We start from the raw sequence: 26,778 nt of genomic DNA on the forward strand, positions 1-26,778 counted from the left end.
TTTGGCCAAGAAACATAAAGAATTGACATTTGTGTGGCGGAAATCTGTCCTTTGGTCTGATTAATTAAAATTTGAGATTTTCATACCAATCCCCGTGTCTTTGTGAGAATAAGTAAGATAAGTAATTAGAATTCAAGGCACACTCAATCATCATGGCTGCCACAGCATTTTGCTGCGAAACGCCATCCCATCCGATTTGCGCTTATTGGGACCACCAATTCTTTCTCATGAGGACAAGGACCCAAAACACACAGCCTGTGTAAGGGCTATTTGACCAAGGAGAGTGATGAAGTGCTGCATCAAATGTTGGCCTTCACAATCACCCAACCTCACCCAATTGAGATAGTTTAAGATGAGTTGGACCGCAGAGAGAGGGAAAAGCAGCCAATAAGTGCTCAGCATAAAGGGTAACTCCTTCAAGACTGTTGGAAAATAATTACAGGTGGTTATGTCATGAAGCTGTTGAGGGAATGCAAAGAGTGTGCAAAGCTGTCCAGGCAAAAAATTGCTACTTTGAAGAATGTAAAACATAAATGTAATTTGATATCTTTCACTACTGCTCTACAATGTGGAAAATAGTTCAAATAAATATCCTTGAATGCGTAGGTGTCCAAACTTGACTGGTACTCTATACGGTTAGCTGTGTTTAAAACCTTGCATCTCAAGAAAATCCCAGTATTCAATTACAATACATGTAGAATGCAGATGACACACAAGAATTGGCACTGAAATACGGTACTGTGAATCACTGGGACCCAGCCCTAGTGCACTAAAGTGCTTGACATGTGCACACACAAAGAACTCACCTACACTACGCACACAGATAGATACACACACACACACACACACACATCAGTGGTAGCAAAGTGATTTACATTGTCCAGCCCAGCTTACCACCTTCACTGATAGTCAAGGTTCTTGTCCGTTGTTGTGGCAGGAAATAACTATTCAAGAGGCTAAAAGAAAAATACCATGCCAATAGAAAGGGCCTTGAGAGAAGTTAAGATCTCATAAGCCTGAGTAGAGAATGACAGAGAGAATAACACTTGATAGGCTTAAGTAAAGAACACTAAGTCTCTGATTAGTGAGTGAGACAATAAGACCTTATAGGCCTGTGTAAAGAATACTAAGTATATCTGAGTAGTGAGAAGCAATAAGACTTTACAGGCCTGTGTAAAGAATACTAAGTATCTCTGAGTAGTGAGAGAGACAATAAGACCTTATAAGCATGTGTAAAGAATACAAAGTATCTCTGAGTAGTTAGAGTCAATAAGACCTTATAGGCCTGTGTAAAGAATAAATAAGTCCCTCTCTGAGGGAATAAGGCTGAATATAGGCCTGAAAGAGACAATAACACCATATAGACCTGAGAGAGGAAAGAGAGAGGTTTGGGTCTCAAAATGACCATGTTAAAAACACTATTTGACATATCAAATAAGAAACAGATTATGGAGCTATCCTGAAAACAATGACCAGCAACTGCAGTCCCATTACATTTTCTTTGCAATTATTTGGATTTATCTTACTATATTAGGTTTCTCAATTAAAACAGTTGAACATGAGAATACCTTTATAGTTACAAACCATAACGAACTGTAACAAACTAAACAAGCTAACATTCCAGCCCTGTTGCCCCAAAGCTAACTAAAGTTGTTATACCAGCAGTCCTCTTACTTATGCGTAAATTGACCAGTTTAACAGACCCGGTCTAACAAATTAGGAGCATAGAAATGATGATATGATAACACCTTGCTAGTCATGTAACTGAAATAGATGATGTCAGTTTGATGTTTTTATTTTATTTATTATTAGTGTTTTGGAGCTACCCAAACAACATCAATATTGCACACATTTCTCTAAAAGCCCACCTCAATCTTCATCAATTATCAACCATACAACCCCACTTCCAAAAAAAACAAAACATGTTTTTTAGCATCAAATTCAAAATGGGCATGTATTTTTCCAAAAACAATACAATTTCTCAGTTTCAACATTTCATATGTTGTCTTTGTACTATTTTCAATTAAATACACGGATAAATGATTTACACATCATTGCATTCTGATTAATTTGCATATTAAACAGCGTCCCAACTTTTTTGGAAACGGAGTTGCAGATCAAGCCCCACAAAAACATAAATTGTCTGGCTATACATCTTAAACTCATGTTATTAATAAGACTCGACGTGTCATCATTCGATACCACACAGAACTTCTTTGTCCAAGCCAGAAAGAGTTATCAACAGCTCTTTTCAACCAGCTCCAACTCTCCTATTCCTTAGAAAGTCATGTCCATGAGACACATGATCTGCCGATGGCCACACAGAAATGGAAGTACATACGCACGCTTGTATGAAAATGAGAAAAAAAATCGTGTCTCCTACAGCCGGCCTTTATGTCTCCTACAGCCGTCCAGTTGAAATTAATGAAAAGGGAGTTGGGCTGATGACAGGGGGGTTATGAACAGAATGTAGAAGGGATATGGCTCAATCATAAAGTTGTAAGACAACTATTCTGTATAGCAAAGAACAATAAGGAAATTCATTAACATTGCTTTTATTACGCAATGCTCAGGTCTATCAGAAAGTCATATAGGATGCGTGTCTGGTCAGCCGACAGAATGGTTGGGTGGTTTTGGCTTCGTGTAGAGACAGGAGATTTGTCATTAATATCTACATGTGCCAGGCTTGGCTAGGCCCTACTATCTCATAAATAAACCAATCTTGTACTAGTAATAAAAGGTGTTGCCAAGGAGATTATGCAACACTTTCAGTGTCAACGAGTTCCTGTCGTGTCACTAATAAGTTTGTGAAGACGAGACTTTAAGTCAGTAATTATTCAATGGAAATTAATAAGCATGTATGCCATGCCAAATATTCAACAATTTCCTTGTCAAACTTGTCATGTCATGTTGGTGCCAGAAATAATGAGCTCACAATGAGGGTTTGTGTTTAGTAAGATAAAGAATAAGACAACAGAAAGTGTGCTTAGGCCTCAAGTTACAGGGAATTAAGCACCAACCATGCAAACCATTTGTTGGGTTGTGTGGTGTCAATGAGATCACAACAGGGTTTGGCAAGAAGTTAACAAGAAGGGAGTGGCTGACAGAAGAAATTGACATAGCCTAAGCCTATTAACATATCATAAACCACATCAGCAACACACATTATTAACATGCGAGTCAGTATCAGACTTCCAGGAGACTGGCAGTGGTTCCTTTCCATGGTAGTGCACTAAATTGTTATTAGGGTGCCATTTCAGGCAGTGGAGTCATAAGGTACAATGGCGTGATAAAGTAGTTCCACAGAAGGTCTGTGTGTGTGTGTAAGGCTTGGACGGAATATCATACATACCGTTTCCTGGTATGCTTTATTTTTGTTTATACCTGCTCACAATTGCAATATCTGTGCAATATCACAATTAAAAAAAGAAGAACATGGAGAACATTTTGATTTAAAGGAGAAATTTGTCATCTTTAATACTAGTATCAGAAAATGTCCAAAATACAGTGAGGGAAATAATTATTTGATCCCCTGCTGATTTTGTACGTTTGCCCACTCACAAAGTGAGTGTATTCAACCCCTCTGCAAAACATGACTTAGTACTTGGTGGCAAAACCCTTGTTGGCAATCACAGAGGTCAGATGTTTCTTGTAGTTGTCCACCAGGTTGGCGCACATCTCAGGAAGGATTTTGTCCCACTCCCCTTTGCAGATCTTCTCCAAGTCATTAAGGTTTTTCTATGGTATTAAGGTCTGGAGACTGGCTAGGCCACTCCAGGACCTTAATGTGCTTCTTCTTGAGCCACTCCTTTGTTGCCTTGGCCGTGTGTTTTGGGTCATTGTCATGCTGGAATACCCATCCACGACCCCTTTTCAATGCCCTAGCTGAGGGAAGGAGGTTCTTGGCGATAGTCTTGAAGCCCATTCCAGCCTTGTGTAGGTCTACAATCTTGTCCCTGACATCCTTGGACAGCTCTTTGGTCTTGGCCATAGTGGAGAGTTTGGAATCTGACTGATCGATTGCTTCTGTGGACAGGTGTCTTTTATACTGGTAACAAACTGAGATTAGGAGCACTCCCTTTAAGAGTGTGCTCCTAATCCCAGCTCGTTAACCTGTATTAAAGACACCTGGGAGCAATATATCTTTCTGAATGAGAGGGGATCAAATACTTATTTCACTCATTAAAATGCAAATAAATTTTCTGGATTGTTATTCTGTCTCTCAATGTTCAAATAAACCTACCATAAAAATTATAGGCTGGTCATTTCTTTGTCAGTGGGCAAACATACAAAATAAGCAGGGGATCAAATAATTTTATTCTCTCACTCTATCTGCAGCATTAATTAAATTATAGATTCAAAATAATTATTAACCCAGAATTGATATGGGTGAATACAATAGCACATCCTAAAACGAAGACTTTGTATTCTGATGTCAGCCTAAATGTAACAGTCTTTGCCGAACAGGACCATTTGCAGTTCTGTTTGTCATTAGGCACTGTTCAGGTGTATGCGCTTGTCGAATGTATTTAGTCGTTATTATCTCTGTATGACGACGGCTCTATGATGCTGCTGCTTGTACCTACTATGTTCCTGTGAGTAAAGATCCTGTATTTGAACTCCAGTCCCGCCTGGGCCCATTTCCTCCACTATACAACACATGACATTAACTGGAAAACTGCACCCTTCCTTCCGCTGGCATCAAAGACATGGTCATCTCCTTAAGTACATAGACGAACCATGGCACAATGTTTCTGGCAACTAGAAAGGTCACTACAAATTTAACCATGGCAGAATATGGCAAAACCTTGTCAAAAATATTACATGGTTCACTCAGTGTTAACTAATTTCAAAGATTTTACTGTGGTACTGCCTGGTACAATACCACAGTAAAACCTGGATTCAACCATAATGAGCACCCTTTCCCAGCGTTCCAATGGCCATCAAAGGTGAGCATTTGCCAAACGGCAGACAGATAAAGACCTGGGTGAAGACAACGAGCATACAGATGAGCTTGCCTGAGAAGGTTTCTGACAGTTTGTGCTGAAATGCTTTGGTTGCAAAACCCCACAATTTCATCAGTTCATCAATCAGCTTCTTGATATGTAACAGTCAGGTGGATGAATTATCTTGGTGAAGGGGAAATACTAAAAAACAGGGATGTGAACACACTTCGGCACGAAATTAGAGAAAGCTTTTTGTACATATGAAGCAGTTTTAGGATATTTTATGTTATTGATTAGAAACACAATATCCACCAAATCCAATATAAACCAATATCCATTATAAAACAAAAATTCTCACTAGTGCTGACAATTTAACCACAACAATTATGGACAATAACAGAAAGCTAAAACTCTATTTCCATAAATGTGTGCAGGTGTCTCCAAACGTTTTGGCTATGAGAACAAAATTTACAACATTTCATGAGACACAATTTTTTTTTTTTTGCTTCAATCACTTACATTACACTCACCCCTGCAATTTTCCCTATGTTGTTATTGTTCAAAAGAATGTACTGCACTACATTTTCTATCAATATACCTGGGTACATGAATTACTCTAAATGGAGCCCTATATTTCGTTCTGTATTCTGTTTTACATGGTCCTAAATTCAGTTTTTAGTTGTATTTTCCCTTTATTATGACTAATACTACCAATACTAAAAAAACAACAACTAAATGGCATTATTTATGTGTATATATATATATATATATATATATACAGTGGGGAAAACAAGTATTTGATACACTGCCGATTTTGGAGGTTTTCCTACTTACAAAGCATGTAGAGGTCTGTACTTTTTATCATAGGTACACTTCAACTGTGAGAGACGGAATCTAAAACAAAATTGCAGAAAATCACATTGTATGATTTTTAAATAATGAATTTACATTTTATTGCATGACATGCTTCTTTAAGAAGCCCTCCTGTTCTCCACTCATTACCTGTATTAACTGTACCTGTTTGAACTCGTTACCTGTATAAAAGACACCTGTCCACACACTCAATCAAACAGACTCCAACCTCTCCACAATGGCCAAGACCAGAGAGCTGTGTAAGGACATCAGGGATAAAATTGTAGACTTGCACAAGGCTGGGATGGGCTACAGAACAATAGGTAAGCAGATTGGTGAGAAGGAAACAACTGTTGGCGCAATTATTGGAAAATGGAAGATATGAAAACTGTCAATCTCCTTCGGTCTGGGGCTCCATGCAAGATCTCACCTCGTGGGGCATCAATGATCATGAGGAAGGTGAGGGATCAGCCCAGAACTACACGGCAGGACCTGGTCAATGACCTGAAGAGAGCTGGGACCACAGTCTCAAAGAAAACCATTAGTAACACACTACGCCGTCATGGATTAAAATCCTGCAGCGCACGCAAGGTCCCCCTGCTCAAGCTAGCGCATGTCCAGGCCAGTCTGAAGTTTGCCAATAACCATCTGGATGATCCAGAGGAGGAATGGGAGTAGGTCATGTGGTCTGATGAGACAAAAATAGAGCTTTTTGGGCTAAACTCCACTTGCCGTGTTTGGAGGAAGAAGAAGGATGAGTACAACCCCAAGAACACCATCCCAACCGTGAAGCATGGAGGTGGAAACATAATTCTTTGGGGATGCTTTTCTGCAAAGGAGACAGGACAACTGCACTGCATGGAGGGGCCATGTATCGCGAGATCTTGGCCAGCAACCTCCTTCCCTTAGTAAGAGCATTGAAGATGGGTCGTGGCTGGGTCTTCCAGCATGACAACGACCCCAAACACACAGCCAGGGCAACTAAGGAGTGGCTCCGTAAGAAGCATCTTAAGTTCCTGGAGTGGCCTAGCCAGTCTCCAGACCTGAACCCAATAGAAAATATTTGGAGGGAGCTGAAAGTCTGTATTGCCCAGCGACAGCCCCGAAACCTGAAGGATCTGGAGAAGGTCTGTATGGAGGAGTGGACCAAAATCCCTGCTGCAGTGTGTGCAAACCTGGTCAAAAACTAAAGGAAACATATGATCTCTGTAATTGCAAACAAAGGTTTCTGTACCAAATATTAAGTTCTACTGTCATTTAGGCTGACATTAAGTTTTCTGATGTATCAAATACTTATGTCATGCAATAAAATGCAAATTAATTACTTAAAAATCATACAATGTGATTTTCTGGATTTCTGTTTTAGATTCTGTCACTCACAGTTGAAGAGTACCCATGATAAAAATGACAGACTTCTAAATGCTTTGTAAGTGGGAAAACCTGCAAAAGTGACAGTGAATCAAATATTTGTTTTCCCCACTGTGTATATATACACTCACCTAAAGGATTATTAGGAACACCTGTTCAATTTCTCATTAATGTAATTATCTAATCAACCAATCACATAGCAGTTGCTTCAATGCATTTAGGGGCGTGGTCCTGGTCAAGACAATCTCCAATTGAGCGTGGCATGGTTGTTGGTCCCAGACGGGCCGGTCTGAGTATTTCACAATCTGCTCAGTTACTGGGATTTTCACGCACAACCATTTCTAGGGTTTACAAAGAATGGTGTGAAAAGGGAAAAACATCCAGTATGCGGCAGTCCTGTGGGCGAAAATGCGTTGTTGATGCTAGAGGTCAGAGGAGAATGGGCCGACTGATTCAAGCTGATAGAAGAGCAACTTTGACTGAAATAACCACTCGTTACAACCGAGGTATGCAGCAAAGCATTTGTGAAGCCACAACACGCACAACCTTGAGGCGGCTGGGCTACAACAGCAGAAGACCCCACAGGGTACCACTCATCTCCACTACAAATAGGAAAAAGAGGCTACAATTTGCACGAGCTCACCAAAATTGGACAGTTGAAGACTGGAAGAATGTTGCCTGGTCTGATGAGTCTCGATTTCTGTTGAGACATTCAGATGGTTGAGTCAGAATTTGGCGTAAGCAGAATGAGAACATGGATCCATCATGCCTTGTTAACACTGTGCAGGCTGGTGGTGGTGGTGTAATGGTGTGGGGGATGTTTTCTTGGCACACTTTAGGCCCCTTAGTGCCAATTGGGCATCGTTAAATGCCACGGCCTACCTGAGCATTGTTTCTGACCATGTCCATCCCTTTATGACCACCATGTACCCATCCTCTGATGGCTACTTCCAGCAGGATAATGCACCATGTCACAAAGCTCAAATCATTTCACATTGGTTTCTTGAACATGACATTGAGTTCACTGTACTGAAATGGCCCCCACAGTCACCAGATCTCAACCCAATAGAGCATCTTTGGGATGTGGTGGAACGGGAGCTTCGTGCCCTGGATGTGCATCCCACAAATCTCCATCAACTGCAAGATGCTATCCTATCAATATGGGCCAACATTTCTAAAGAATGCTTTCAGCACCTTGTTGAATCAATGCCACGTAGAATGAAGGCAGTTCTGAAGGCGAAAGGGGGTCAAACACAGTATTGGTATGGTGTTCCTAATAATCCTTTAGGTGAGTGTATATATATATATATATATATATATATATATATATATATATATATATATTCAGACCACAGGACAGTTTTCCACTTTGCCTCAGTCCGTCTTAAATGAGCTCAGGCCCAGAGATGGCGGTGCGGTTTCTGGATCTTTTTTAGATGTGGTTTCATCTTGGCATGGTAGGATTTTAACATGCGTTTGTGGATGTAGCGACATGCAATGATCTCCATTACAGAATCATGTCTGTTTTTAATGCAGTGAGCGCTCGAAGATCAAGACCATCCAATATTGGTTTTTGGCCCCGTCCCTGGTGTACAGAGATTTCTCCAGATTTTGTCTTTGCAATTTGATGTTGAGAAACGTTATTCTCAAATCTGTTGCGTTATTTGCCTGCTCAGTCTTTCACAGAATGGCGAACGCCTCCCCATCTTTACTTCTGAAAGACTCATTCCATGTGAGTTGCCCAATCATGTTAGACTCATCCCTTTTTATGCCCAATCATGTTACTGATCTATTGCCAATTAACCTTTTTTTTTTAAACATTACACACATTTTCCAATCTTTTGTTGACCCTGTCCTAGCTTTTTTGAAACATGTTGCTGCAATCAAATTTGCAAAACATCGTGTTAGGTTTTGCTTTCAAGCCAATAACGGCTAAAGAGGGTTGAGAATTTAATTAATGCGTTGATTAGATTATGTTACAAGTAGAATATATAGATGCAATTGGCAATTCTAAATGAGCAATTGAAGGCAAACAGGGGAGAGCAGCAATGAGGTTCCCGAGGTAGACATATACATGGAACAACTGAAAAATGCAAGTACAATGGCAATTCTAAATGTGAACACAAATTGAAGGTGCAAAATGGCATGTGCAACTGAAATGCAGGTATAGCAGCAATGAGATTCCCGAGGTAGACACGTTCATGTAACAACTGAAAACATACTTATCAGACTTAGCAAGGCAGTGTCTGAGTCCAGTAGTACAAGTGAGTAGCGCAACAAGGACCCTGAGAGGCAGTACTAAGCGGTGGGCGGGTGGGTATAGATAGTGATGGGTCACAGAGTTCAGCAAGGTTACAGTACATGGAAAGAAACTGTTCCTGAGCCTACTGATGCGGGAACGAAGAGACCTGTACTGCCTGCCTGATGGAAGGAGGGCAAACAGTTTGTGGCATGGATGTGAAGGGTATCTGATGATGCAACGTGCACTACGCAGACATCAATTAGATAGTAGCTGGGAGCCAGCGTGTGTCTGATACACCTAAGATTTGTTACAACATTGCATTGAGATGAGACAGGCCTACACTGCATGATATTATAGCAGCAGGGATGGTGTCAATGAAGCATGTGCAAAGAGAGCAGATAACATCCCTTTCCATGGTGTGCCATTCGACTTTGTGTTCATACCCGAAGGAGTTCCAGCCTCTGACTAAACTATGATACATTGGCTCATTAAGTTGCGGTATCAGTAGTTGTTTGTGTGCATACCAACTATGAATCTAAAGAGCAAAAACACTACAACCATGTTGGTTTTCTGGGTAAAATTTTTAATTGTGCACATAAATTTGTGCACAATTTTTTTTCCGCATATGCAATCGGAATAAATCTGTTTCCTACCAGCCTTTTTAATTTGTTGTCATGGCAAACTCCACCTAAAATATAGTTAAAATAATGCATTGTGAAGTACTTTTTATGATGACTGCTTGCATGCACTGCTTGCATATTGTGTGATACTGCAAAAAAATCTTTGGGTCACAATGAACTTGTGGGCTGGTGTCAGTGCCGCTGGGGGTTGGTCGGTTTCTGAATGACAATTTAAAACGTGTGTGCGTGTGGGAATGTTTTCTCTGGAGTGATGGAAAGGGTTTCCTTGTTTCAAGAGTTTTAGTACATTTTATGTAGAAAAAACAGTTCACTTTAAGCATACCCTTTAAATTCTACTAAAAGATCTATTAAAAGTATATGATGTTGACAACATCTAAAATATAAATTCCAACGCCAAAAAAAATCCCTAAAACATAACCTATTGGCAAATCATTACCTGGATCCCAAATGTGATTTTGTACCAAGTTAGAATCTTATTGATTCATCTTATGTCCAGAAAATCGATAAACAGTGAATATAATGTAGGCTTAGATGTTAGGGTATCTTGGAGATAGAGCTGCGCAATATGCAGTAAAAGCCATTACTTGTTTTCATTCAAACTTGTGGGTGATTCATGATACAGTGGATATAAAAAGTCTACACACCCCTGATGTCAAAACCTTTTCCACCTTTAATGTGACCTATAACGTGAACAATTCAATTGAAAAACAAACAAATCTTTGAGAGGGAAAAATAAAAAACTCACAATAACCTGGTTGCATAAGTGTGCACACCCTTAAATTAATACTTTGTTGAAGCACCTTTTGATTTTATTACAGCACTCAGTCTTTTTGCATAGGAGTCTATTAGCATGGCACATCTTGATGTGGCAATATTTGCCCACTCTTCTTTGCAAAAGCACTCCAAATCTGTCAGATTGCGAGGACATCTCCTGTGCACAGCCCTCTTCAGATCACCCCACAGATGTTCAATTGGATTCAGGTCTGGGCTTTGGCTGGGCCATTCCAAAACTTATTTTGGTGAAGCCACGCTTTTGTGGATTTGGATTTGTGCTTTGGGTCGTTGTCGTGCTGAAAGGTGAACTTTCTTTTCATCTTCATCTTTCTAATGGACGCCTGAAAGTTTCCAAATACCAAAATTGCCTGGTATTTGGAACTGTTCATAACTCCCTCCACCCTGACTAAGGCCTCGGTTCCAGCTGAAGACAAACTGCCTCAAAGCATGATGTTGCCACCACCATGCTTCACTATGGGTATGGTGTTCTTTGGGTGATGTGCAGTGTTGTTTTTGCGCCAAACATACCTTTTGGAATTATGGCCAAAAAGTTCAACCTTGGTTTTATTCGACCATAACACATTTCCCCACGTGCTTTTGGGAGACTTGATGTTTGTTGTAGCAAACTTCAGCCGGGCTTGGATGTTTTTCTTTGTAAGAAAAGGCTTCCATCTTGCCACCCTACCCCATAGCCCATTCATATGAAGAATACGAAAGATTGTTGTTACATGTAGCACACAGCCAGTACTTGCCAGAAATTCCTGCAGTTCCTTTAATGTTGCTGTAGCCCTCTTGGAAGCCTCCCTCCCCAGTTTTCTTCTCGTTTTTTCAACAATTTTGGAGGAACGGCCAGTTCTTGGTAATGTCTCTGTTGTGACATATTTTCTCCACTTGATGATGACTGTCTTCACTTTGTTCCATGGTATATCTAATGCTTTGGAAATTCTTTTGTACCCTTCTCCTGACTGATATCTTTCAACAATGGGATCCCTCTGATGCTTTGGAAGCTCTCTGCGGAACAGCTGAACTTCATTTGTGATTAATCAGAGACATTTTAAATGATGGCAGGTGTGTAAGGACTTCTATGATTGGTTAATTCTGAACACAGCCACATCCCCAGTTATTAGAGGGTGTGCACACTTATGCAACCAGGTTATTGTAAGGTTTTTATTTTATTTATTTTTTCATTTTTCCCCCTCAATGATTCAGTTTGTTTTTCAATTGAATTGTTCACATTATAGGTCACATTAAAAGAGGAAAATGTTCTGACATGATTTATCTTTGTCTCATTTTATTACTGATGTGGCTGATGTATGATGGTAAGTGCACATGGAGCAATTGGTAGGACACCAAAATGTCAAGTATTAATCAAATTCAGTTTTGAACATTGTGGGGAGACTCAAAATCCACAGTTCACTGACACACCTTATCCAATCTGACTGAGCTTGTGGGGATCTATAATGAAGAATGTGATCTAAATCAATATCAACGATTCTGTTGGACCAAACCTAAAATGCTAATATTGAGTTGAAAATAGACTCTCTCAAACAGAACAGCAATATATAACCAAGCTATACAAAAGTTAGAAAAAAGCATATTTAATTTCCTACTATGAGGCTGTCTGGTTTTCCAATTCATCTGTTTGCAGAGGAAAAAACTAAATGTGGACTGTTGTGGAATCTTCCAAGCGTACTTCAGTTGCATGAAGGGGTGTGGTACATGGCCAACATACCTTGGACAAGGGCTGTTAGGCAGGTCGCATAGCAATCAGCATTCAGGATTAGAACCACATAGTTTAGAATACCAATTGAATTACAAATAATCCACAGCTAAAACCTATTCCACTTGTTACACCAACAAAAGGTACCTTTGAAAAATCTTATTATTCCAAATGCACAAAGAAACATATATTTATCCATCAGAGCACTTGGCAGAGAAATAATATGTTAATTTCCCTACGGAAATCAGATGTTGTAGAGGATTTGGCAGTATGTCCAACTGGCCTCATAACCACACATCATGCCAGATCAGGACCTACACATCCACATAAGATTCTCACAAAAGATGTAAAGAGACAAGCCATCAAGACAGATTAAGCCTTCAGAACTGCCTTCATTCTACGTGGCATTGATTCAACAAGGTGCTGAAAGCATTCTTTAGAAATGTTGGCCCATATTGATAGGATAGCATCTTGCAGTTGATGGAGATTCGTGGGATGCACATCCAGGGCACGAAGCTCCCATTCCACCACATCCCAAAAATGCTCTATTGGGTTGAGATCTGGTGACTGTGGGGGCCATTTCAGTACAGTGAACTCAATGTCATGTTCAAGAAACCAATGTGAAATGATTTGAGCTTTGTGACATGGTGCATTATCCTGCTGGAAGTAGCCATCAGAGGATGGGTACATGGTGGTCATAAAGGGATGGACATGGTCAGAAACAATGCTCAGGTAGGCCGTGGCATTTAAACGATGCCCAATTGGCACTAAGGGCCCTAAAGTGTGCCAAGAAAACATCCCCCACACCATTACACCACCACCACCAGCCTGCACAGTGTTAACAAGGCATGATGGATCCATGTTCTCATTCTGCTTACGCCAAATTCTGACTCAACCATCTCAATGTCTCAACAGAAATCGAGACTCATCAGACCAGGCAACATTCTTCCAGTCTTCAACTGTCCAATTTTGGTGAGCTCGTGCAAATTGTAGCCTCTTTTTCCTATTTGTAGTGGAGATGAGTGGTACCCTGTGGGGTCTTCTGCTGTTGTAGCCCATCCGCCTCAAGGTTGTGCGTGTTGTGACTTCACAAATGCTTTGCTGCATACCTCGGTTGTAATGAGTTGTTATTTCAGTCAAAGTTGCTCTTCTATCAGCTTGAATCAGTCGGCCAATTCTCCTCTGACCTCTAGCATCAACAAGGCATTTACGCCCACAGGACTGCCGCATACTGGATGTTTTTCCCTTTTCACACCATCCTTTGTAAACCCTAGAAATGGTTGTGCGTGTAAATCCCAGTAACTGAGCAGATTGTGAAATACTCAGACCGGCCTGTCTGGCACCAACAACCATGCCACGCTCAAAATTGCTTAAATCACCTTTCTTTCCCATTCTGACATTCAGTTTGGAGTTCAGGAGATTGTCTTGACCAGGACCACACCCCTAAATGCATTGAAGCAACTGCCATGTGATTTGTAGATTAGATAATTGCATTCATGAGAAATTGAACAGGTGTTCCTAATAATCCTTTAGGTGAGTGTAAAATGCTTTTTATCCTTACCAGCGTCTTTGACCAGACTGCAGTTCAGTATTGTAACAGATTTGTTGGAAAATGCTCACTGGTACTAGAGAACTTCACTCTTCACAGTTGAATCCCTGTTTTAACTTTAACAATGTGCTAAGATCGCAGAAATTGTTGCATTTATATTTTTATAGTATCTTCATTTGAACACCTGAAAAAGTTATTTTAGTAGTACTGACTTTATCCAGGTTATAGTGAAATGGTAGAACCTGAGCTAGACATTCCCCCCACCCCCTTTTTCAAAAGATGATGACATTCTATTTTTGGCTGATGATGAGTGAAAACATTCAAGTAACATATCAAACTGGGGTAATGTTGTAGGTTACAACTGCAAGTACAAAGATATTTACCAGGGTACATTTATTTCTTGCTATATCAAATTATTACACAAGGAGACATTGGACACTAAAAAGCTAGCTGGCAATGTTTTAATGCAAGAAGATTATTCTTGAGAAGGAAACTATTGCCCTCATGGCACAAGAACTAAGAAACCAAAACATTATACCTTTATTAGAATTCACTCCAACAACTGATTCCAGTTTATTGTGAAATGGCAGAATGTGTTACTAGCGTTTTTCCTCTGTGACCAAGACATTTTCCTCTGTGACCAAGACAAAGAAACATGCAAGCACACATGTAAATTAATTTATAACAGCTTTGCTTGCCAACCAATGTAATTTTGAAAATGCTGGCTTTCAACATTAAGGAAAATCAATCACCTAAGTTGTCACAATGTGCTACATTACTGAATCCAATTTAATATTAAAGTATGAGAAAAAACATCACTGCATTCAATCGTAATGACAATTCTCCATAGCAGCCTACTAAGTATCAAAACTTCAGATCACTGGGGATATGCATTTACTACATAAGTTATACAGTTGAGGTACACTTCATTGTTGTCTTGAACGAGTAGGCAGGAGTATAGCCTCAACCTGGCCACAAACTCATTATCTTTAGATGCAGAGAGGTGCTCAAACCACTGAGCTACGCAGCAGCTTGGCATATTTAGGGAATTTTCTAGATACAACTACACAAGCACACACTTTAATAGGCTTTTTAGGTCTCTGCATGTGCCAAACAAAGTTCTGACTAAGAAACATTGTCTAAGCCAATAAAGCTAACTGCTAGTTAGCTATGTCATATAATAAATGCAATCTGAGCAAACTTAACTAACAACGGCTAATACTACAGTAATAGTGTGGTATAATGCTGATGTGGGCCTAAATCAGTATGTCTCTGAATAAATATATTACCTAGCTAGCTATATAAAGTAAAATCAAAGATGTTTTATCTAAAATCCAGGAACACCTGTGACATAAAAATATCAGTTTGTCATTTTCACATAGTTTTAGTAATGCCAGTTATAACTATAATGTAAGACAAGTAAGTCTCAAATCTACATTTTGCCTTTAGCTTTCATTGACTTGTGAAACTCCCAAATCTGGCCTGTTTTTTGAGACTGCATATACATGTGTTCCAGAAGTCTTGGCAATGTTGCATTCCTGTTGTAAAATAAAACTAATGATGTATTATCTATTATGGTCCCCTAGGAAACAATGACCAATAATTTGGCTCCTATCTTGAAAAAATAGTTCCTTATAATTTGTTAATTCATCCACTTGTGAAACAACCATGAATTCAATGTGCTACCCACTATATTCCAACTATACAATTTTATTAATTTTACTTTCAGGATTCCAAAAATCTAGACTTTTTTTACTCTTCATATCATGTAGCCAGTCAGAAAAGTATACCAAAACATAACATTTAAGGCTGACGATTAAAAAATATAAAACTAACAGAATGGTGGAATAGACAGTTAAATCACTTAATTTATGTGTTACCACCCTATGATCAATCACTCATACACCATCATTTAATCTACTGCATGAACATTCAACCAAGCACGTTCTTCTGTGTTTCTTTATGTTTGGATTTTCTGTATCCGACCAGCTGTGTTCTCCAAATTAAAGATTTTATAGAGCATATTTGACATATGTGGCCCGAAAACAAAACAAATACTACTAACAGGGATTCCTTCCACCACAGGTCAAGGACACAGAATCCAAATAAAAAGTTTCAGAGCACCTTTAAATGTGCATTGCAGCTGTACAGATCATCACTCTAATGCCAGAGAGATCAGTACCAAACCCTAAGGCATAAACAAAGGGTGGATCATGGGTGTGTTCCAGGTTGTCGTTACTAACAGCTGTGCAGTTCATCGGACTCATTACAGATTTAGGAACAACACCAAACCCTCAGGTCCGTCTTACATTAAGCGTGAGTTCCAGACTGGCTTTAGGCAGCTCATTTCAAATGGAGTGAAAAACATCAAAAGAGCGAGATCCACATTAACTTGACAGAATCATCTTCTGAGACGCACTGTCAATGGGGCTCAGATGAAGTCAACTGGGAACGCGCCCACAAAGCCAGCCAGGCACAGTCCATCAGTGGATCAGCAGCTAGCAGCGTTGCGTGACAAGGCCAGAGAGAGACAGAGAGAGAGTGAGAGGGAGGGAGAGTGAGTGAGTGAGGCCAAACGAGCGAATGAGACCTGCTGCCAAGCTTAGAGGATGACGGCTCACTGCAAGGCGCTAAATGTCACACAGGTTGAGACACACGGCATTGCAGGCAAATGAAACCCGATTCCCTCTCCTCAAACACACAGATTGTGATATGCGATACACTGCCACACACAACACACAGACAGAGAAGCCCACACAGTGTGTTTAGATCCCTAGGGAAGCAGAAGATGGGACCTGTGTTGTGTCTCCATCTGTCCCTAGAGAATGTCCATCAGAGAAGATGTCGGAGGTGCAAGATCTACCATCATCTAAATGTGTTTCTAAAGCCTCTATCAGTAGGACGACCTAGATACAACAGGCTTTGGCCTTTAGATCACAATGAATAACGTTATTAAGATGGGATCTAGATCTCCACTCCTACTCATGAGACACGTTCTGAGCGCAGGGCTGACGGTATTCTGCGTTGGCTGAGTTCATATTCGACAATCATTCTATTGCTAGTAGTAACAGGTTATTGTGCATTTTCACAGAAAACATTTCCTAAATTTGTTCCAGAATGTATTACAAATACATTTAATTTGATCTGCTGGAAACAAATCACTGGGTCTCTCTACATCAGAGTTATGCATGGCACAGCAACACAGAAAGAATGCAAAAACACATTTAATAGAAATGTCTAAAACCCTCTCAGTGGTGATTTTACATTTCTATGGTCATACCACGGTTGAAAAGGTATTTCTATGACCTAAAAAAATATATTGCTAAACAGAAAAACTATGAATAGACAAAGTATAATAACATAACATCAATGGCACATTTGGTGCAGGCCGAGTTATTCATCAGAGAGTCTTTGTCAACTGATTTCCTATTAGGAAATAATTTCCCTTCTGAAGGACAATAACAAACCTTCATCTATTCATATCATCATCAGCCAAGAGGGCAGGCATCTAACACAACTCAACTAAATAATACAGCTTGAACAGACTTATCTTCTGTAAAAAGTAGTCAATGTTTAAACAGTCCCTGGCATTACAAGCTGCATTGTAAAAGACATACAGTAACTAGAGCTGTAACTTTACACACCTACAGCTAGCCTATAGTCAGAAATACATGGCTGTGTTACACAGACAGCCCGAATCTGACAATTTTTTCCGCTGAGTGGCCGGTTGACAGATTTACAATGTAAAGGATCTGTTGTGAAAAGACCTGAAGTGACTTAGTGGAAAAAATATCTGAATTGGGCTTCCTGTATAAGCCTCTGAGACTTGGGTGAAAGTGGAATTCCCCCAGCAGGGCCTATGTCTATAGAGAAAATGATTGTTGTATTTTGTCCTCGTAGCTCTTTGAAGCACTGTACTTTCCAAAAGGCACTCATTTCCCTATATAGTGCCTTACATTCTACAACCACATTTCCAACCTCACATTGTACAAAACACATTTCCGTGGGACACAGCGTAAAATGTAAATAAAAACAGAATGCAATGATGTGCAAATCATTTAAACCCTATATTCAATAGAAAATAGTACAAAGACAACATATCAAATGTTGAAACTGAGACATATTATTGTTTCTTGCCCACTTGGAATTTGATGCCAGCAACAGGTTTCAAAAATGTTGGGACAAAAGACTGAAAAAGTTGCGTAATGCTAAAAAACTAAACCTGGTGAAACATCTCACAACTAATTAGGTCAATTGGCAACAGGCCAGTAACATGAAATTAAAAGATCATTCCAGAGCAGAATGGGTGTCAAAAGTGAGGATGGGGAGGTGTTCACCACTATGTAAAAGTGGTGACAACAAATTAAGAATAACGTTTCTCAATGTAAAATTGCAAAGGGTTTGGAGATCTCATCACCTACGATGCATAATATCATTAAAACATTCAGAGAATACAGATACATCTCTGTATGCAAGGGATAAGGCCGAAAACCAATATTAAATGGCTGTGAACTTCCGGCCCTCAGGCAGCACTGCATTAAAAACAGACACGATTCTGTAGTGGAAATAACTGCACGGGCTCAGGAACACTTTCGAAAAAGGATTGTCTCCGAAAAAACATTGTGAACACAGTATGTCGCTGCATCCACAAATGCAATGAAGATACCATATATAAACAAGATCCAGAACCACCGCCGCCTTCTCTGGGCCACAACTCATTTAAGATGGACTGAGGCAAAGTTGGAAAGTGTCCTGTGGTCTTTCAAATCAAAATGTGAAATTATTATTGTGAATCATGAACGCCGCGTCATCCGGACTAAAGAGGAGAGGGACCAACCGGATTGTTAACAGCGCACAGTTCAAAAGCCAACATCCGTAATGGTATGGGGGTGCATTAGTGCACATGGCATGGGTGACTTGCACATATATGAAGGCATCATGTTCAAGTAACAAAACCTGCATTTTGTAGAATTTTCAATTAAATATTGTACTATTTTAAGTTAAATATAAGGATAAATGATTTGCACATCATTGCATTCTGTTTTTATTAGCATTTTATACAGCGTCCCAACTTTCTGGACAATGGGGTTGTAAATTTGGGCTAAAATAACTTCACTATATAGGAAACATGGTGCCATTTAGGACTGCAGAAAGAGAGATGTGGTAATTATTTGGCAAATATTTCTGAAGCCATTAGATATTATGTTGTCTGTAAACAGATTTGAGGGCAGGAAAACATGTGGTGGTCTGGTGAGCCGAAATACTATTACACTATTTGACAGTGTCTGGCAGTTTGACATCTAGAGGTTTAAGGAAAAAAATAACAATGGATAAACCTCTCCTGTTTCAAAACCTAGCCTAACCATCAGAACAGTTGATTTGTTGAGGCAAAAAAAAAGAATCAAGAAGAGGTTCTAAAAATGTTCTAGACCTGCTTGCCAATTCTATGTTCCATAAATATTCCTCTCTCTGATCTCTCCCCTATCCCGTCTCCCCAGCCGTGTGCACTACGCTAGTTCTATTCCACATTTCCTCTAAATATAGCACTCACACACCCATGCACCCACAACAGACTGACCAGACCACCAACACCCCCTCCAGACCAACTACAAGGTTGCTTTTATTAGCGAAGTTCTTTAAAACCCTCCTTACCTGGCATAGCTGCTGGAGAAGTTGGAGGGCAGGCTGGAGAGGCCTCCGTCCCCATAACTCCGGCTGTTCCAGGCCTCGCCCGCAGTCCCCAGCGAAGGATACAAGCTAAACACAGGTGGCTTCCGATCCTTCTGTTGAGAAGCTCCGGCGGCGTCAGAAGCGGAGACGTTGACAGTGGGGGGGTTGCTACTGCTGGTGACTCCAAAGTGGTAGCTCTGTCCTCCGGAGGTGCTCACACCACAGATTGAGATCGGGCTGTTGCTGGAGAGCCCTGAGGAGGAAGCGGATCCCCCGGTACCGCTGGTCATATGGCAGGAGTAGCTATGCGAGGTCGAGTTCTTCTCCTGCTTGATCACACCTGGAGTACACAGCTGGATGAACCCAGTGTCCTTCTCCATCTTCACTATGGGGAAGGTGGCGGATGGGGTGGCAGGGTTGTTGCCGGTTGCGGGCGTGCCGGAGCTGGATTCATCCTGACGTGTTAGTAGACTACCATTCAATGTGGTGCTGTTGGAACCGCTTAAAATACCACCCCCAATGTTGGTTGTAGTAGTTTGCTTGGAGCTGGGGTTTGGAATCCCACGATCCTGGCTCTCATCCCCCAGGAGAGACCCATCAGCCAGGGAGTAAAGGAACTCATCGTCCCCAACGTTAAAGTCTGAGGGGGAGCCTGTTAGCTCAAAGTCCTGGAGGAGATCCATGGTGTTGTCGTTGAACAGCTTCTGATCTTTTCCAATGTACCCATCCTGGTCCAGATCCATAGGGTCCTGGTCCCGGTTGAAGTCTGTCTCCGTCCTTGTGGACATGGGGAAAAGGTTGGGGTCCGAGCCCCCGATCAGGGAATCCATGCTTGGTGAGGAGCGGTTGAGGTCTGCGATGCTAGCTTCCAAGCAGGAGAAGGTCTCCCCAAGAGTAAAAAGTCCTAACCCCAGGGAGGTGTTGGTCTGCTGGGGCGGGAACACTAGATTCTGAGCCTGAGCTCGCTGGTCCTTGGTACTAACCTTAGATTGGATTAGATAAGAAATACTTTATTAATATCTAATGGATAAGTGGTTTGTCAAATAATCGCAGGGGCTAAGACAAAAAAACAACAATCAACTGTTTGGTTGTGGTTAACTCCATTCCTGATAAAAACATCTAATTTCAGGGTACTTCCAAAACTGACTTGAACTGAAACTGTGAGTAGCAGTACCTTGGGGGTCTCTATGTTTGGAGTCTCTGGGTCTTCAAGGTAGAGCCCCCCAGATGCGGTGGCCGTTATGGAGGCTGAAGTGACGTCTTCACGTGACGGAGGGTTGCTGAGTCCGTTGGGCACGTCGCCCGGTTGCATAAGTGGGCTGGATGGAAGAAACACAGAGGTGGTGGTTGCAGAGGAAACAGACATGGCACTGTGGGGAGCGCTGGTGAGAACGATTCCCTCAAAGTGGTTATCGCTATATTCCAAGAAGGAGCTACTCAGATGGACGTCATATCTGTTGTTATTCCTGCTTTTCTTCACTCATCCTTGATTCATCTTTCAATCCTGATATGTATAGAGAGAGAAAGCAGAGTTAGCAAAGTATATTGTGGTGATAACATTGGTGGTCTTTCCCAGATAAAGCATCAAATAGCCTGCCTAAGCACGTCTGAGTACAAAGACAATATTGCACAAGTGAAGAGGCAGGTTATAACAGTTACCTAGCAAGGTGTATCATCTTGCAAACACTTCCCCAACTATTATAAAGTTTTCAATTAACAATATCTACTGCACTTCAAAATGCGGCAGGTAAAAATAACCTTACATTTGTGATGATGTGACGTGTGCATGTAAACTGTACGAACTTAATCCGCATAATTGCTGACAAACTGAGTAGTGAATAGTTAGTTCACTAGCTCCACGATTTTTTTTTTACAGAAATCTCCGAAGTTGCTTGGCCCCTCTGCTGCTAGGGCGCGCGCACTTGGTGACGCATTACAAGCTAGTTAGCTAGCAGCTAAATAGCGAACTATCCTTCGCTTGACAGTTTCTTGAAAGTGACAAAATCGTCCAACACAAACTGAATGACGTAGTTATTAACATAACTAGAATTGCTTGTGCAACTTTACTAATCTGCGAGTTAATCTACTGGAAGTTACATTTAGCTAGTACTCATCAGTTAGCTCGCTAAATACGTTTCTCTGCCCTGTAAATGTTGAGAGTGACAGCAAGCTAGTTAGCCATCTAGCAACATAATCAATCTCTAGCTATCAATGCAAAACGAACGAGTTTAAAACTGAAATTTAAAAAACTAAAACCATTTGTCTACTGTACCCCTCTGACGTTTGGTAGTTGGTGCGACTCCATGCATCGTCTGACATGTTTTCGTTTGGGGTTATTTTGCTTGCAAACTGGCTAGCAATCTGAAAACTTCTGCTTGCTTACTGCAGGTAACAAATAAGCAAGTAATCGATTGAATCATCCAGTCCACTCCAATAATATGTTAGATATGAAATTGCATCCAAAATGCACTGACTTGACTGTGTCGCACACAGCGAAAAGGAAAGTAGGTTCTAACCTCTATGAAAAACATACAAAATGGAGATGTAGCATTGCTAAACGCCCGTGGCTGGCCTGTTTACAACACCCACTGCCATCTGTCGTCAGAGATAAGGTACAGCAACTTGTGTACTGCTGTGGATACGTCTCTATACAATAACTACAGCGTAGTAACATGATTGAATACTGGCTGCATAACATAGGTATATAAAGTGGGATATGATGTCAGGTGTATCCTGGATGTTTTACTGAGTTAGCTAATGCACGAGAACTAGCCTATCTGAGAATAGATAGTGAAGAGAAATTGAACGTGGCCCATACATTTCTTTGAAATATAGGCTATATTTGAAACATCTATAGGAAGATAAATTATTTATTATTTGCGAATACATGCTTGACCTTGCTTGATGTACAGGAGCAAGGTTAGACTCAACACGTTTCAATGTAACTACCATTAGTATTATCATGTCTTTTTGTTTGGAGTAAGTTGGCTTGTCTCTTTCCATTACCTTGTTCACACCATGCACATGTCCCATGTCTACACAGACACAGCACATACTATCGTTTCTATAGTTGCCATAGCTAGTGCCTTATTGCACAAGTATGTAAGGTAGTTTGGGGTAAGACCCCCCCTAAGATCAATGTCTAACCTGTAGGGATTTTTTTATATGATGTCCCCCATGGGGTTAGATTCCCCCCATGGGGTTAGTTGCCCCCAGGGAATCTTCTCCCAATAGAACATAATGCCTTAGGGTTTTAAAGAATTGGCCCTGTTTTTTTACACCACTTACCTTTTCCTCACATGTCATTTGACACATTTAAACTAAACTTATTATCATTTAAATAAGGCAACATTTTAAATCCCAGCAGTCTTTAAAATAAGATTCAGAAGAAAATGTTTTTAATAGTTGGCTGAGCATGTGTGATGGTACAGAGAAAATTGTATTTGATTAAGACTAGTGGCAGCAAGAGGATGTGTTGAGAAACAGTGGTGACCTTTTGTGTTTTTTACTCCGGATTTACACCGGGCGCTTCTGCGGAGCGTTCCGGCTCCGATGAGGTTTTGTTCCGTCCTCCACGCAGTGTCATACCCCACTGGGAGCATTTCAGAAGCAGAGCGCAGCGAGGCGGCTGTATTGGTGAGATCACGAGATCAACAAACAGCAATAAACTACTTTGCATGTCCGACGTTGACTTCCTTTTGTTTTCGTATTTTTTCCTTGATTTGGGGGGCCCTACAATGAAGTTCTTCTATAGTTCCAGAATTTCTATGAATTTCTTCAAAGTTATTCTATAATTCCAAACATATGTAATTATTTCTTGATATAGCAAATCATATATCACAGGTCCTGTCCTGTGTAATGAAAGGTTACTGAACATTTAATGGGTTTTCAAGATGCATAAATACTGAATGGCTCTATACAAGTAGGTTACTTTTCAAAATCACGTAGGTCTATTATAAAGAAGATAATTAGGTTGTTGTACTCACTTTCTGTACTCACTGTATAGTATAGTACTTATAGTACTGACTTTTTGTATTTGAACTGACTTGGACGCGGCGTCCGTCAAAAATAGATAAGGCGCCTATCTTTAGCGAAGCAGAGCAGAGAGCCGCTTCTGAAACGCGCCGCGGCTCGTATGGTGGAATCACAAGCATTGACTAGAGTGGCCGCGTTCAGCTCCGGCGGCCGCGTCGAAACGCGCTGCAGAAGAGCCGGTGAAATCTTGGCGTGAGAGTTACTCTCACGACTAAATTTCACGGCCACTCTAGTTACTCTCCGACTAGATTTCACGGCCACTCTAGTTACTCTCACGACTAGATTTCACAGGGCTCTTCTGCGGCGATTTCCGACGTCAAGACACTAACTATGTTTTATTTTAGCTGGATATTTCTGTTATTAATCAAAAACAAACTGGCACTACAGGAATTGTTACCCAAATGTATTTTATTAGACATAGCCTACATAATTATTTTAACTATGTACAGTTGTTTTGATCTTTGCTAATTTAGCTTTATTGCATGCAGCATCTGTTTGTTTTTTCAACTCTTTTTGGCTTGGTTAGCTATAGAAGTTTATGTAATACATCTGGACAGTACCCGTTTTTTAGTTTCCTGTTGGGAATTCCAGCTTAGACCAGCAAACTTTTGATTTTCTTGCATGTCAGGCTTCAAGTCAGTGTTTCAGACAAAAGACACATCCTGTTGCATTGCAATGACTAACTTGATTCAAATAATTATTTAGACTGTCTGTGAGGAGTCTATGCAGGTCTAGGACAAAATGACATGTTGGTTCCAGTTAGAGATAATCAGAGCAGTTAGAGCTGGTATAGTGAATGTTAGAGCTGGTATAGTGAATGTTAATAAAGCTGGTATAGTGGAGGTTAGAGCTTGTATAGTTAAGGTTAGAGCTGGTATAGTTAAGGTTAGAGCTGGTATAGTGAAGGTTAGAGCTGGTATAGTTAAAGTTAGAGCTGGTATAGTTAAAGTTAGAGCTGGTATAGTTAAGGTTAGTGCTGGTATAGTGAAGGTTAGAGCTGGTATAGTGAAGGTTAGAGCTGGTATAGTTAAAGTTAGAGCTGGTATAGTGAAGGTTAGTGCTGGTATAGTGAAGGTTAGAGCTGGTATAGTGAAGGTTAGAGCTGGTATAGTTAAGGTTAGTGCTGGTATAGTGAAGGTTAGAGCTGGTATAGTGAAGGTTAGAGCTGGTATAGTGAAGGTTAGAGCTGGTGTAGTGAAGGTTAGATCTTGTAGTTAAGGTTTGAGCTGGTATAGTGAAGGTTAGAGCTGGTATAGTTAAGGTAAGAGCTGGTATAGTTAAGGTTAGAGCTGGTATAGTGAAGGTTAGAGATTGTAGTTAAGGTTTGAGCTGGTATAGTTAAGGTTAGAGTTGGTATAGTTAAGGTTAGAGCTGGTATAGTGAAGGTTAGAGCTGGTATAGTTAAAGTTAGAGCTGGTATAGTGAAGGTTAGAGCTGGTATAGTGAAGGTTAGAGCTGGTATAGTGAAGGTTAGAGCTGGTATAGTGAAGGTTAATTAAAGCTGGTATAGTTAAGGTTAGAGCTGGTAAAGTGAAGGTTAGAGCTGGTATAGTTAAAGTTTGAGCTGGTATAGTTAAGGTTAGAGCTGGTATAGTTAAGGTTAGAGCTGGTATAGTGAAGGTTAGAGCTATTATAGTTAAAGTTAGAGCTGGTATAGTTAAGGTTAGAGCTGATATAGTTAAGGGCTATACGATTCAGGCTGTATCCCAAACTTGTCCTCTGCAAGATCATGAGCAGGCTCCATCACCATTATCTACCATACTCTGAACACCGCTCTACTCTCTACCTTAAGCCATTATCTGACCCCGTCAATCTTTGGAGTATGCCACATTATAAAATGTGGCATATATTGGTTGACCTGTCATTATACATTCCTTCTCTGATATTGGTCTTGAAGCAGTTTGAAATCCTTTGAAAATGAATGTGGAAGTTCAATCAGACTATTATTATTAGTAGTGTTACATTCTCTTGTTTATGCAACATTGATGATCAACAAATAGCCCACAGAGGACACATAATGTATTTAAATAAATTACAAAATCTAGTGTTCTAAAATTTCCAATCATGTATCCTAAAGAACTTAAATAGTATCTCAATACTATTTTAAAAAGTTGAAGTGTACTAAAGTACAACATAAACGTTATCTCGGTCTTTCACAACTGGACTCACATATCTTAGCTGCTCAACACTATTATCTATTATCCACTATGGGAATTTAACTTACCACCCAAGCACCATGCCCTACCAACAGAATTACACAACAGACACACACACAATTCTGAGGATCAGTAAACAAAACAATGCCATGCTCCCTATCCCCTAACCTAAACACAAACATAAACCCTAATCTAAGCCTAACCGTAAACTCAACAACTTAACCCTACACCTAATTGGTGTGTCTAAAAAATAACTCCAATACTAAAACTACATTTCCTAAGCTGGAGATCACATTTCTTATAAGGACCTGCCATACAATCTTTTTCTGTTTTTTTCAGAACACATTTTCAGGTTTTACTATTTTGTGGGAACCAAGGACTGAGAAATCCATGTTACCTATCCCCTAATCCTAAGCATTACTTAACATTTAACCTCAATAACTTAACCTATTTATGCCTAAACTTAACCTGGCCTAAACGCGTAACCCGTAATGCTGATCTGTATTATATCATAACATTTAACATTTTCATATGCATCTCAGTCATATCGCAGCTAACAATGTTTTTGTTAGTCAAATGCCAAAACCCAACCCGCATGAATAAGGAACATGTTATATTTTAGCTGGTAATGTGAAGATTCTACCATAGGTCAATATTTTTATTCTCTGCTAAACACTTCCCTCTAGTAGCTGACCTTGGTACTGTTCATAGTGAATGGGTTTGTTTGAATACTGAAGAACGCCAACACTACTCTTGATCGCAATAAGCTCACCACACAGTTACACAGGATTGCAAGCAATATTGCTCTTCACAAGATGTATTGGT

The 26,778-nt window shown here is 40.3% G+C and overlaps 1 protein-coding gene across 2 annotated transcripts in view; it reads right to left on the bottom strand.

Annotated features, from left to right (window-relative positions):
* The window catches only part of nr3c1 (nuclear receptor subfamily 3, group C, member 1 (glucocorticoid receptor)), a 44,163-nt gene extending 21,798 nt beyond the window's left edge, over positions 1 to 22,365 (bottom strand). The window contains exons 1-3 of one of the 2 annotated variants that reach the window (XM_010897048.3): positions 22,035 to 22,365; positions 20,937 to 21,266; positions 19,745 to 20,745 (exon numbers count right to left, since the gene is read on the bottom strand). In XM_010897048.3, the coding sequence (XP_010895350.2) occupies positions 19,745 to 20,745; positions 20,937 to 21,128 (1,193 nt within the window). In that variant the 5' untranslated portion in view covers positions 21,129 to 21,266; positions 22,035 to 22,365. Of the gene's footprint in view, positions 1 to 19,744; positions 20,746 to 20,936; positions 21,267 to 22,018 lie in introns of both variants that reach the window. The other variant, XM_010897056.3, reaches the window with a different exon arrangement.
* Positions 22,366 to 26,778: the final 4,413 nt, after the last annotated feature.

This window comes from Esox lucius, chromosome 4 (assembly GCF_011004845.1).
Source record: "Esox lucius isolate fEsoLuc1 chromosome 4, fEsoLuc1.pri, whole genome shotgun sequence".
In the NCBI taxonomy this organism is placed as follows: Eukaryota; Metazoa; Chordata; class Actinopteri; order Esociformes; family Esocidae; genus Esox; species Esox lucius.